This window comes from Pipra filicauda, unplaced genomic scaffold, assembly GCF_003945595.2.
Source record: "Pipra filicauda isolate LSUMZ 115617 unplaced genomic scaffold, ASM394559v2 scaffold196_size3971931_pilon, whole genome shotgun sequence".
NCBI classification, from domain to species: Eukaryota; Metazoa; Chordata; class Aves; order Passeriformes; family Pipridae; genus Pipra; species Pipra filicauda.
In genome coordinates this window covers 2,179,114-2,192,972 of record NW_024104305.1, presented here as the reverse complement: position 1 = coordinate 2,192,972, position 13,859 = coordinate 2,179,114, and the positions used below count along the sequence as shown (strand labels likewise).

Here is a 13,859-nt window from a genome sequence, read left to right as displayed (position 1 = left end):
CTGTGGTCTTCATCTACAGTGAGTTTGTCATTAGATGGACCAACATCAACATGCTTCCTGTTCGATCACCTTGTTACTGTAAATTTCACTGCACATGAATTTACTCTGCCTACCTTCAAACTTACACTAGTCAGAGCCTGCACTCAACAGCTGCTCTATGAAATACAAGGAGCGGCTATTTCAGGTTGGAGATTTTTCTACTGTTTGCTTGTTTTGAGGGGGTTCTTTGTCTAGGGAAAACACAAGTTCAAATTAATAGCCTTTTCAGTAAATGTGCTTTTTTTCCAATCACTTTTCTTCCAAAATGCACCTTTCCCCTCATTTAGGTGTTTCCCTTATATATTTTTTCCAATGGTTGTACTGAAAACACCAACTGTGGACTGACTGACAAAAAAGATTGCCCCCAATAGACTCTTGTCTGGGACTCCAAACACTGTGAGGAGCCAAATTATACCCAGGAAGAGTAAAATGGGATTGCATGGAATGAATCCAATCTTCTACATCTTTCAATTTATTTTTTTACCCTTGGTATTTGTTCCTTCACATTTTTGATCCTTTTTTAATATTTTAAACATAGGAAGGAAAGGGAAGCAAAATTGCTCTAAGCTACCTCATTAATTTATGTGGAAGGAATAAAAGTTCTTAGAAAAATGACATAATCATTTTAAATTCAAATATTTTATAGTCAACTACATTTTCAAGTAAGAATTTTTAACATGGTTTTTTCATACACATTTTAGAAACCTAATCTTAAAACAAACAAAACCAAAGCCTTCCTAGAACTGCTTTTAGTATCTTAGTAAATATTAAAGAAGAATAGCCCAAACAGACAGAAACGTTACTTGTTTGGGGAAACTTTTAATTTTGGCCCTGTTAGGTTTATGGCTGGACTCAATGACCTTTTCCAACTCAAATGATCTATGATTCTAAATGAAAAAAAAAATCAAACATATGTATAGGATGAAAATCTCTCTCTCACAGCAGAAAAAAAGGTGCAGTATTCTAATTTAGTAATAAAACTCAAAATACATTTATTATCACATTTACATACTGATAGAATGAGGCATTTATAGCCTGAAAAATAAAAGCGTAGACTACACACATGAGCATACCCCACTGCAACTTAGAACATGTTTCTTGTGCTACAATAAATACCATATTAAAGCTAAGAATAACAAACACCTCCCAAAATTTAACTGGATCATTTCTGCATAAGTAGAAAATAAAGGGAAAACAAGACCTCCTCTTTGTAATATCAATACATCTGTGAAGTCAATTTTAGTTTACTTTTCATCTTTTTCTGTCAGATCATGATTATACTGCACATCATAAAATTTTGTTTCTTCAAAACAACAGAAAAGAGAAAAAGTTGCAGGAAAAAAAATCACTATTTTTCTCCCCATCCATCATGAAAAGAACTAGTGTTTAACTTTTGGATATAAAAATGCTAAAACTATTTGGTGCCTCTCCTCTTAATGTAAGGTGGGTCAAACCTAAGATCTATATACAATACCTTATAAAAAAACAATACCTCAGTTATAGAAATTGCAACCTATGTGGTTAAGAAGTAAATAGGGTCAATGCAGATTGAAAAAGAGGAAAAAAATTGAAATATGAGACACAGAAATAGCAAACATGCTTTATCAAAAAAAAAAAAGATCTTCACAAAGGATGAAATACAAACACTTCTATTTAAACAATGTTTAATCATTAGACAAATCATAGTCAACTGATCTGGTACAGAAGTTGTACCATTCGTGTCATTGATTTTTCCAAAAGAATTAGCAGGGCAAGAAAATCTAGGACATATTTCCTTTAGAAATAGGAAAGAACCCTACATGCACAAAAAAATCAGAGATGGAAAAAAAGCTAATACAAATATCGTGGGCAAATGTTTCCATTTCACATTTCAAGGATCACAGACGTGGGATTCCTGTAACCCTAAACATAAAATCACATAGCAGCCTAGGACATGTTATTAGCAAGAGTATGCTCTTTACCTTCAGTCTAAATTTCCCCTTCTTAATCTCGTTCTATTACTCCCTTCTCATACTTTATGAAAGGTCAAGGGGGAGGGAATATAAGATTAACCCCAGATGTAATTAGCCTAACAAGGTCACATGCAGTTTTCTTTCTCTGTAAACAGAGTCAACAGAAGTCATATGGTCAGTATCCACATATGGCCATCCTTGACCACATAGCCATTTTAATTAAATTGACAGGACTGGCATTTCCAAGACTGAGATTTGAACTAAGACCTCTGAGCTTGCAGCAGGGTACCTGGTTCAAGCTGTTATCTCCTGTGGAACAAACACTAAACTGCAGCCTATCTGTTGATTCATTTCGAGAAAGAAATTAGGTCTTCTGCCATACTTTATCCTCTTCCCTTGTATTAATTATTCAGAGTTTTTTAATCCTTCCACTATCAACCAGGATAGGTCTAACACCTTTATCTCTACAGGATTTAAGCACCTTACAGTTTTAAGTGAAATTTCATCCTGACTGTTCATTAGTTCACACTAATGAGGTGAAATAATACAGTAGAAATGGCTTTCACAAACTTACATAGAAGTTACATAAAACACAAGTCAGTGCTTTAACCTACATGATGATTCTTTTTCTGCTTCAGTTCAGCACTCTAACACTTTCTGTTCCTTGTTTAAAGGAGACACTACAATTCCAGTTGCAATGGCAAGTATTCAGTGACACTGCCAACTGGAAAACAGAGAGACAACATTAGATTTCAGAATCTTCCCACCGAGTATTTTTGGAAGAATCCACTTATAAAGGTTATCTTTTACTTGAAGGTCTGATTTCTCCCCAGACCTTCTCCTACCTCAGTCCTCCATCAAAATCTCATAAAAAGGGAAACTCATACATGCTGCAGATTGCAAGAGGCCCTACTTAATCTTTCATGCTACAGCACCTCTCTATTAGATAAGAGGAAGAACAACAGAGAACTGCAATGACGACTCAAGCAGTCTCTACCCAGTCTAGGTGCTCACAAGACACCCCTGATATGCTGCAGGAAAATCACCCCACAGCTTGGTTGGAAGATGGAGCTGAACGTGGGCAGAAATGGCTCCACAACACTTTGATGTAGCATTGCACTGAAAGAACAGCCAGCTGCAGGTGTGGTGCACTGTGTAGCCTCCTGTGACACAAAACCAACACCAAAGCCTTTTTAGTGCTGGGGAGACTTTTAGTGAGGATAGAAAACAAGAAGAATACATTAGGAATGCATCTAGGGAGACATACAGCTCCCTGTAACTTTACTACTTTCTTCCTCTTCCAGCCCTGTCTGTAGCAAAACTTATGTGCTAACATGAATGCATGAAATGGCCTGTGCACATGTACAACTCTATTTTCCTGTAAAGTATAAATTTTGGATTATATTTTGCAGTAATAATTACTTTGCAAACCACTTCACAGTGAGGATGAATCGTGTTGCAGAAACAGCACAAACTTATATGATTAGTACAATTTAAACTAGCAAGGTTGAAATATATATATATACACTGCACAAACTTACATGCACATACTTCCCCCTGAGCATGCAAATGATATTAGTATACACTATTCAAACAAATTGTGCATACATATTTCTGCTTACAGAACTGAGTTACACAAGCTGTAGCAGTCAGCACAGTAAAGATCTTAAACTGTTTTGGGGTCTTGTAATTCAAGTATTAGACAGCAAAATACTTTACAAAAATTAGGAATCCTCAGGAATGGGAATAAGTAAACTTGCAATTCAACTTAAACATTTAGTATTACCTTGAGACTTTAAATAAGATAAAGTTGCATTATCATCTTCTACCACTACCTTTTTTTTTTCTTTTCTTTTTTTTTTTTTAACATGATGGGCTTTCAAAGCTCTCCTTGCTAGTATTACTTTGGCAATAAATGAAAGAGCAGAGACATTTCTTTGATGCTTCCTATCTTGACTTCCCCACTATAGTGAAGGTGTTCAGTTAATGATGGAACTGAAGGCTTCACTGAGCCAGAATGAGAATAACCCATTTCACCTTATAAAAAACTTAGGTTAATTACTTGGCCCTGTCTGATTTTCTCATTTTCTAGAACTCACTTCCCAGACAGAAAACAGGTGATCTGCCAATCCCCTCTTTGTTTCAGTATCTATAACCCAGCATCATACAACCTGGAGTTTTACACACTTTAAACTAAATCTAAGATTTTATGAACGTATCAAAAATTGCTAGAAAAATAATTTCTTGCACTTTCAGTCAAAAAAAATTCTACACTGAAATGACACTTTTTCCTAAGTGAAAAAGACTAATGAGACAGCTTTAACTATATAGAAAAAAAAATTATGGATAATTTATATGAAATAGGTTTGAAAGAGTCTTGAGAACACATGTTGCTATGAGAAACAAGATGCATGAAATATTCTGAGAAAAGAATAAAGGATTGTATACAATCTATTCAAACAGTAACACAGATATTTAACAAATATTTTATGTTGATGTCCTCTTATAGTAATTTTATCTACAGAAAATAATTTCTTGCAAATTTCACTGATAGCAAATGCAGATCTCTAACACCTAGAAAACATAAATATAATTTTAGCTATAAAGCTAAGTAAAACATTACAATATAATATGATCAACAAAAACAATACCAGTTTTTGTTTTAACAATAACAATAGTAATAACGACAATAATAAAAACTTATTGTCTTACTGATGCCAGCATTCAGGTAACCTTTATTTTTTTTCTCCGATATTTATTTTTGTGTCTACAAATGCAAAGTTATATTAGTACAATATGTGTTTTTGGTCAGAAAAAGTGAAATGAAAATTCTTTAAGTGAGGACTGCCATTTTAAGCCTCTGACAGGGAAAGCCTAACTGAAATCACTGCTCAAATAAGAAAAAACTTGACCACATCTGCCCTGCTCTTAAATAATTAAATGATGCTGATATGCACGGGGGAAGAAACTGAGCACTGGGGGAGACTTACCCAAAAGCTTTGGGCCTACATCTACCCTGCTCTAATTGTTTCTGTATGCATAGGGAAGAAACACAAATGAACTCTTAACAACTTTACATTCGTGGTGAGAACATAGAAGGTGATGGTAACCAAGGTTACAACTGCTAATTGGCTTTAAATATAAGGAAAATCAACAAGATTGGCCTGGGGTGGCATGGCTTCTGAGGCCACTGACAGCTTAGGCTGATCCTGTAAATTAGAAAGCAATAAATAGTTAAAACAAATGCCCTGTGGGGCGCATGCAACATTGCGCAGAAGGATGTGGAACATCTACATTACAAGGAACAGTTTCCATAACTTTAACATAAACAGATATTAAGGGACATCATATAATTCATTATACTGGGTGAATAATTCTGCACTTTTTAAAATTACATTTCTCTGTTAAATCTCTCCCACAGTTTCACTCACAGATACACATTGTTTGGCTACTATTAAAGTCACTACTAGATTTCTAATAGCACTGTCCATAGAAAATTTTGTAGGAATAATATTGTGGATTTCCTAGTTGGTTCTGCAGCCTCATTAATAAAATCTACTTAATAGGTATACAAATAAGAAAATAATTCAGATGAAACCAACTCCATATTCTTAGATAACTACTCTTTTCTTACATCTAGTTTTTGAGTACTAAATTACACAGTTTTTCTATAACAAATTAAAATTAAATTTTAATTAAATTTTTAAACATCCCCTCACTCCCTGTCAGATTAAAAATTCAAGGCTTACACTGCTAAGGGAAACCTAGATGGACCCTATTTCATAGAATTTTCACCAAGGAATTACATTACCTTGAGGGAAATCAGGCAGCCAAAGACCTCAAACTCAGATCAGGAGATCTTTCTTGTTCTGAAATTAAATTTGGGGGTTTATATAAAGATCATAGATTTAAGGAATCGTTTGGGTTCGATGGGACCTTTAAAGATCATCTAGTGATACATCATACCTACACTATTCAGAACTTTCACACAGTTAGCATAACTTACAGTTAAACCCCAGCTTCTCAGTTTATCATCACTGGAGGAAAACCTGTACTGGTTTTGGCCGGAATAAAGTTAAATTCCATCATAGTAGCTAGGGCTATGTTTTGGATTTTTGCTGGAAAGAGTGTTGATAACATAGGGTCATTTCAGTTATTGCTAAGCAAGGCTTACATCAAGGCCTTTTCTGCTCCTCATCCCATCCCACCAGCAAGGAAGCTGGGAGGGAACACAGCCAGGACAGCTGAACCCCACTGACCAAAGGGATAAATCCTACTCTATGCTGTCATGATCAGTATATAAAGCTGAAAGAAGAAGGAGGAGGAAGCAGAAACATTCAGAGTGGTGTTTGCTTTCCCAAGTAACCATTTTGCATGATGGAGCCTGGTTTTCCTGGAGATGGCTAAACACCTGCCTGGCCATGGGCAGCAGTGAATAAATTCCTCATTTTGCTTGCATTTGTAGCTTTTGCCTTGCCTATTAAACTGTCTTTATCTTAACCCATGATTTTTCTCACTTTTCTGCTCTGCTTCTCTTCCCCATTCCACAGAAGGTGAGTGAGAAAGTGGCCGTGGGGAGGGAAATGGTGTAACTGACTTGATCAAACTCTTTAAATATTTTAGTGAGCCAATTTCTTTTGTATTATTTCCTGTGCTGCTGTTCAGTATTCCATTTACCCATGTAATGAAAAAAACTATTTGTTAATGATCATAACCTGCTTCCTACTCCATAAGCTTCCTTCTTTCTTCCACTAAGAGAGAAAAATATTTCTTTCCATCAATTGGACTGGGAAGCCTGCCATGTGAAAAAAGGCTGAAAGAACTGGGTTTGTTCAGCCTTGAGAAAGGCAAGCTTAGGGAAGACCTTATCATTATGTTCCAATATTTCAAGGGTGGCTACAAAGAGGTGGCTACTCCCTTGCGACCCAAGGAGTCGCAAGGAAAAGGCAAGAGGTAATGGGTACAAGCTACTCTTGGGGCCACTCAGATGAGATTCAAGAGGAAAATGTTTTGTAATGAGAACAATGAGCCTTTGAAACAATCTCTGGAAACTTTAAAGATTTGTGTGGACAGAGTGCTGGGCCATCTTGTCTAGACTGTGATTATGCCAAGAAAGGACCGGATGATCCTTGAGATTCCTTCCAACCTATTCTACGATTTTATGAAAAATTAATGAGACTTCTTTGTAATTTTCTTTGCATTTACCTTTGGAAAAGTGGGATTGTGAAATACCCATTTTAGGGATTATTTTTAAATGGAGAATCTTTTAAAAAGCCTTAGTTGAATCAGGTCCACAGAGGAGCTGTGAGAAATGAAAGGTTAATTCAGAAAGAAGGGACTTGAACAGCTCATCAGAAGTGGATTTGTACCCTTAGAACAAATAATTTATTATATTTTTTACTTTCTGCTGTTTCATTATATTTGCTTTTCCAGTGCTAAAGTCTGTATCTTCACTCAAAACCTAATGGAAAATTTTTCAATATTGAAAGGCAAAGACTACTAAGCAAAATCAAAATTGATTTGAAACAAGTTTTCAGATTAAAAATATTCACAAGTAAAATAAGGAATTTCAGTCAACAGCCTGCAAGTTGCAAAGACATTGAAAGTAAAAGCTTATACTGAATATCATTTACTTCACAAGTGAGGGAAAGAAAAAGCAATGGTTAAAGGAGTAGGAAGCAAAGAAAATGAAAAGGAAAGCTTGGCAGGCATCAAGAGATGTTACTGTTTTATTTCCTGTTGAGAAGATTATAATTCTATAGACATTAAGGGACACACAATATCTTCCTCAGCTGTTTATATCTCTGGTTTTCTTACACACTTCATCAACTAAGCAGCAGTCTATATAGCTTCACGCAAACTTATTTTTGAACAAGTTTTAGTATTAATAAGGTTAAAAGATACTAACCTTATGGATTCAACAATTCTGAACTATATTGCCAGTTCATCATTTCTAAATCCCATGTGATATATTGAAATGCTTATCTCTGGAATATCAAACCAAATTAAATGTGGACTAGCAGTCAAGCAGAAATCAAAATATGCAAATTTCCACATATCTCAATTCCTTAAGGATACCTCATATTACTACTAATACCTAAATAGTAAAGTAATTAAATGTGAAACTAAAATTGTAATAGTAATTAAATGTGGGTATAATGTACATGAAATTTCTCTTTTCATAGAATTACTGCTTTTTAATTTCACAGAATCACAGAATATGCCAAGTTGGAAGGGATCCACAAGAACCATCAAGTCCAACTCTTAGCCCAGCACAGGACCATCCCCAAGAGTCAAACCATGTGCCTGAGAGCATTGTCCAAACACTTCTTGAACTCTGTCAGGCTCGGTGCTGTGACCACTTCCCTGGCGAGCCTGTGCCAGTGCCCAACCACCCTCTGGGTGAAGAACCTTTTTCTAATATGCAACCTGAACCTCCACTGACACAACTTCAGGCCATTTCCTTGGGTCCTGTCACTGATCACCATAGAGAAGAGATCAGTGCCTGCCCTCTTCTTCCCCTCAGTAAGAGGGCTCCTCATACGGCTTCCCCTCAAGGCCCTTCACCATCTTTGTTGCCCTCCTTTGGACACTTTCTAAAAGTTGAATATCTTTCTTATATTGTGATGCCCTAAAACTGCACAATATTCAAGGTGAGGCCACACCAGTGCAGACCAGAGCGGGACAATCACCTCCCTCAGCCAGCTGGTGATGCTTTGCCTGATGCCCCCCAGGACATGGTTGGCCCTCCTGGCTGCCAGGGCACTGCTGACTCAGATTCAACTTCCCATTGACCAGGACCCACAGGTCCCTTTCCATAGCACTGCTTTCCAACATCTTATTTTCCAGTCTGTAGGTACATCCAGGCCTGCCCCAGCCCAGGTGCGGAATTTGGCACTTCCTCTTGTTGAACTTTATATGGTTGGTGATTGCCCATCCTCTAATTTGTTGAGATGACTCTGCAGGGCCTCCCTGTCTTTGAGGGAGTCAACACCTCCCAGTTTTGCAAACTATCCCTTCCAGTCCTGTGTCATTTATGAAGATGTTGAAGAGCACAGGGCCAAAGATGGAGCCCTGTGGAAGCCCACTAGTGACAAGATACTAGTCTGATGTCACCCCATTCACTATTACCCTCTGTGCTTGACCTGTGAGCCAATTGCTCACCCACCACATGATGTGTTTATCCAGCTGTGTGCTGGACAGTTTGTCCAGAAGGATCCTGTGAGAGACAGTATCAAAAGCTTTACTGAAATCCAAAAAGATTATAGCAACTGGCTTCCCTTGATCAGCTAGGTGGGTTACCTTGTCATAAAAGGGAATCAGATTGGATAAGCAGCACTTTTCCCTCATGAAGGCCATGTTGGCTGTGACCAATGACTGTGTTGTCTTTCAGGTGAACCCTTCTCTTAAAGTATTCTAGATGAAGGTGAGCTATACTAACAATCTAGGATATACAGTAAACTACAAAATCTTCCACTTTTAATGCTACCCATTTTGTGTTCTCTTCTGTAGCAGAAACTTACATTCTATATAATTCACCTTTGAACGCAATAATTTTGCCACATTAAGTATGGGCTTTTTTTCACCAAAACTTCAACAACTTTCAAGCAGACCACTGTCTCTTTATTTATAATTCTTTGGAATAGCACACTTCATCAGCGGTTAGGAATAATTATTCACCTTTCGGCTTAAATGTCATCCTGGCCATGTTTCAACAACTGGAGGGTAGTACTTCCTGATCACTCATGCTTCTTAGGATAGAAAAATATAGTGCCTATTTTACACTTACTAATCAAATTGGAGCAGGCATATTTAACTGAATATGTTTCAAATAATCAGTCTTGCTGTAGTATGAAAAAGTCAGTTGAATTAAAACAAGTAGACAAGTAAACAATTTTTTTCTCTTAGATGCACGGCAGTTTGAAGCCTTTACATACAAGTATCAGTTCTTACTCACCTGCGGAGGTCTACTGACGCAAGTGGTTTTATTTCAATGAGCAAAAACTGCAGGGTTAAAATTCTTATCAATGAGTAACTTTACTGAATTTCATATGATTCACATTAACTCCACTATGTAAACTGTCAACTTTACATTGCTGAACATCTACTATCACTAGCTCTGCATGCTATCTCAACCATCACTTGCAACACCATGTTTAAGATATGAAAATAATTTTAAAATCCAGTCATCTAACACAAGTTTAGACATACTATACTTTGTTCCTGTTACAGCCAGGAACAAAGAGCAAATGAGGTACCTTTAGATATTATCCATCTGTATTCATCAGGGACCAAATGCCATAGCACTGATTAAAATCACAAAGAATGTAAGTAATCCATATTAGGTCATCTCCTGCTTAAAGACTTTACCATTCACAAAACACCAATATCGATTTATAGACGGCATGCAAGTCAGAATGGACCATGCATAACAAAAAGGTGAAAAAAAAGCAAATGGAAAGAGTAAATATCAAAGGGTTTCACACACTGAGGCAATGCAAGCAATGGCAAACAGGACAATTTTTAAAATAAATTAAATGTAACACCTCTGAAGTTCATCTGAGCATGCCACCATCATGAAATGCAACTTTTCACTCACCAAAGAAGAGTTATGTGAAGCATCACCTGAGACCTCGGGTGTTCTTGTGCTGTTTGGAAGTCTGTGAGGGTTACGAGCTATCGCTTGGCACCAGCCCAACATTTTCTCCTTCCACTTATCCCTTCTCAATTTCTGAAATTCTGAAAATAATTTAGATTCCCTGAAACATTGACACTTTGAAATCATTGTGTGCATGTCTCTGGATGCATGCCTTTAACAACAACTTTTTAAGTTATATCTGAACAAGTTAATAAACAATTTTTAAAATAACATCTGAAGAGTGATACCCTGCAGGTTAGAAAAGAGCTATGCACTTGCAGCACACTTTACATGCATTAATACCATTCTAGTGTCAGCAAATGCAGCGCCTTCTTTCCCTGTTAAATCAAGTTGTCACTTTAATTTAAAAAGTGTTATTTTAGAGGGATTTTATTACAAAATAACTGTGAGACTAGCACCATCCTGAAAAACATATAGCATTTGGACACAAAACCCCACATTCCCTGAAATAACTAGAAACAGCCCTAAAGCAGTAGCAAATATTAAGCGTGAATCAACAGTGTAAGAACATACAAATGTGTATTTATGCTCAGACACACTAGAATACCTGGTTCATCTTGAAGTGTTTCATTAGGATGCATTGTAAATAGCAAAAAGTAATATATTCACAACAGCAATAAATGCTATGTGCCAACTGTAAATTGCATGCAAACTTATTTTTTAGTTTGTAACAATAAAAAAATACCTTCTAAATAACACTAACACATTTGGGAAATGCAGCACTACTAAAGTGTGGGTTTAGAGTGTAAGAAGCCTTCATAAACATGTTTAAAAGTTCACAATCTAATTTTTCCCACTTGAAATTGGTAATAGAGGTATTCAGTGCAAAACTTTGCTAATTAATTACAAAGAATAACTTTGGGCTATTTTATTCTCCACGTCTGAAGCAATTTCTAATCTGGTTGCTTATAATGCTTTTAATTTAAAACTTGTTACTCTGTACCATCATAAGACATAATAAACAAAAAGATTAACCTACCAGATTGAGTGCCTAGTATTCCAAACAGGGTTAGCATTAGGTTGAATAAAACTGGAACATACACACAATAATGCTAAAGACCTTACATGGCACAGTAGCATCTATGTAATGTCACTGAATATTACGCACGTGTGAAGTAGGTTTAATTTTTCTGCAATACATTTCATGCAGTACACAAAATATGCCTGAGTCTGACAAACTACAGCCCCCTCTTGAATAACAACAGATCTACCATTTCCACACTTGACCATTAATATATAATTTTTGAAGTAGGAAATGCACCAAGCTGTATTTCCCACAGAATCTCATGGAACTGTTAGGAATAACTGGAAATTAGCTTTAGCTTCATTGTACTGGAGGTGGTTAGGTGAGCGAGTCTACAGATGAACTCATAATTTTTCAGTCTCTTGAAAACTTAACATGAGATAAAAAATCATGTTAGGAAAGCAACAGTAACATGAAGACTGCCACACAGCCTGTTGACTGCAGACTCAAAGCCATTTTTCCATTACAAAATATTTCAGTGTCAACTTAAAAGAACTCAGTCCTCCAGAGCACAAACACAAAGCAGGAAAGGCTTCACAATGAAAAATCCAACTAAAGCACCGACTAAGCTCATTGTCACGAACTTAGCAGCAGTTAAAATTTCCACTGGATTAGAGCATCCATCACCTTGCAAGTCCTACAAGACTGTTTATTTTCCTTAGTTCTATAAATGCAACTAGACCGTTACATACCAAACTCAATGTTTATGAGTAAAGGAAGTACCAGTTTGTGCATTTAAGTAACCTGTACCCAGATACAAAAAATAAATCCATGTTTAACTGTTTCTCATTGTATATCCAAAATATCATGAAGTATATACAGGTGAAACTGGAGAAGAAGTATCAGGAGAATCATATGCATTCATATGTCCTCCTCTGCAACTTGGAAAGATAAGCAATCAATATGGGAAAACCAATCAGAATTTTCAGGGTTTTTTGAGCTTCTATGGTAAATCCTAGATAATTTCTGTATCATGTGCTCAAATACTTTTTACCAACTAAGCAAGACTGAAAAACAATGGAGTCTGACTTCTAATAACGTTGGGTTGAGAAAAAAAATCCTTAAAAAAATTAAAACCAGAACAAAACCACAAAATGCAGATTTGGATTAAACTTAATAATTTAAGTCTCCTCCAGAAGAATACTAAATAAGGGTTACAGCCCAGAGGAATGTATGTATAAGTTTTTGGCTTTTTATTTCTGAAAAGATCACAGACTTCACTGTTCCTCTGAATGCACACTATGAATAAGGTGGCTACACATTCAACTGGTGCATCTCACTACCTCGGAGTCCTGTTTACTGCTTTGGTACTTTCCTGAAGAAAGAACAGGAACCTGGGATAAAAAAACAAAAGCCTATAACTTCTAAGGAAGTCTTCACTTTGTTTCAATCTTTATTTAAAAAATACTTCTTTCCAGAACAATGTTCAGATTGTAAACTTCCTGACCACTGTCCCAAGTTTGGACAAGCTTTCTACCACTAAAAAAAATCCCCAAACCCCAACCCTTAAATGGTCACTCATACACATCCTTCCCCAGAATGCACATAAACATGCTTTTGCAAAGAGAGTAAAAGTAACCTAGTAAACTTAAGTGATTTAAAAGACACTATGTGAATAAAACTTATGCTTCCCAAGTTCCCAGAGCTCTAAGGTGAGTTTGAAAGTCTGCTACACCTACTGATGAGCAGCAGCTCACATGAGTAGTTAGCTGAAGCTTCTTTTTGAACCATCACACGCTTGATCACTGATTAAGAGGTAAAGTTTCAGGTCTTCACTGAAGACCTTTTCTAATATTCTATTAGTTCTGATGAATTATTATCTTATTATTATAGGTTTATATTTTAATATAGCTTTAAGTATGAGGCTACTTTCTTTGTTTCTGATTGTCTATCAAATTTTCAAGTAAATATTTAGCAGAAATGAACCTATATTGCTGCATTTTTAAGTGCACAGTGAATTCTTTCAGAAAAGTATTTAGTGTAGAGAAGTAATGCATACTCCATGATTGCTAGAGTCATGGAGAACTCACACCTGGGATGGATATAAGCCAATTAAACCTGAGAATACAACTCTTCACATAACATAAAAGCATACAACATGTAAAGCAAACTACATAGTTTGAGTTTGATCACAGATGAAGTGAAATAATAATTTAGTCTAGGGAATAGTCTATAAAATGACTGC

The 13,859-nt window shown here is 36.2% G+C and overlaps 1 protein-coding gene across 8 annotated transcripts in view; it reads right to left on the bottom strand.

Moving 5' to 3' along the window:
- MARCHF1 (membrane associated ring-CH-type finger 1) overlaps positions 1-13,859 on the bottom strand; it is a 233,935-nt gene that overhangs the window by 80,616 nt on the left and 139,460 nt on the right. For 4 of the 8 annotated variants that reach the window (XM_027745752.2, XM_039380515.1, XM_039380516.1 and 1 more), the window contains one exon: positions 10,591-10,730. The exons of the other annotated variants lie outside the window; for them this stretch is intronic. In XM_027745752.2, the coding sequence (XP_027601553.1) occupies positions 10,591-10,692 (102 nt within the window). In that variant the 5' untranslated portion in view covers positions 10,693-10,730. The remainder of the gene's footprint in view (positions 1-10,590; positions 10,731-13,859) is intronic. 8 annotated transcript variants of the gene reach the window in all.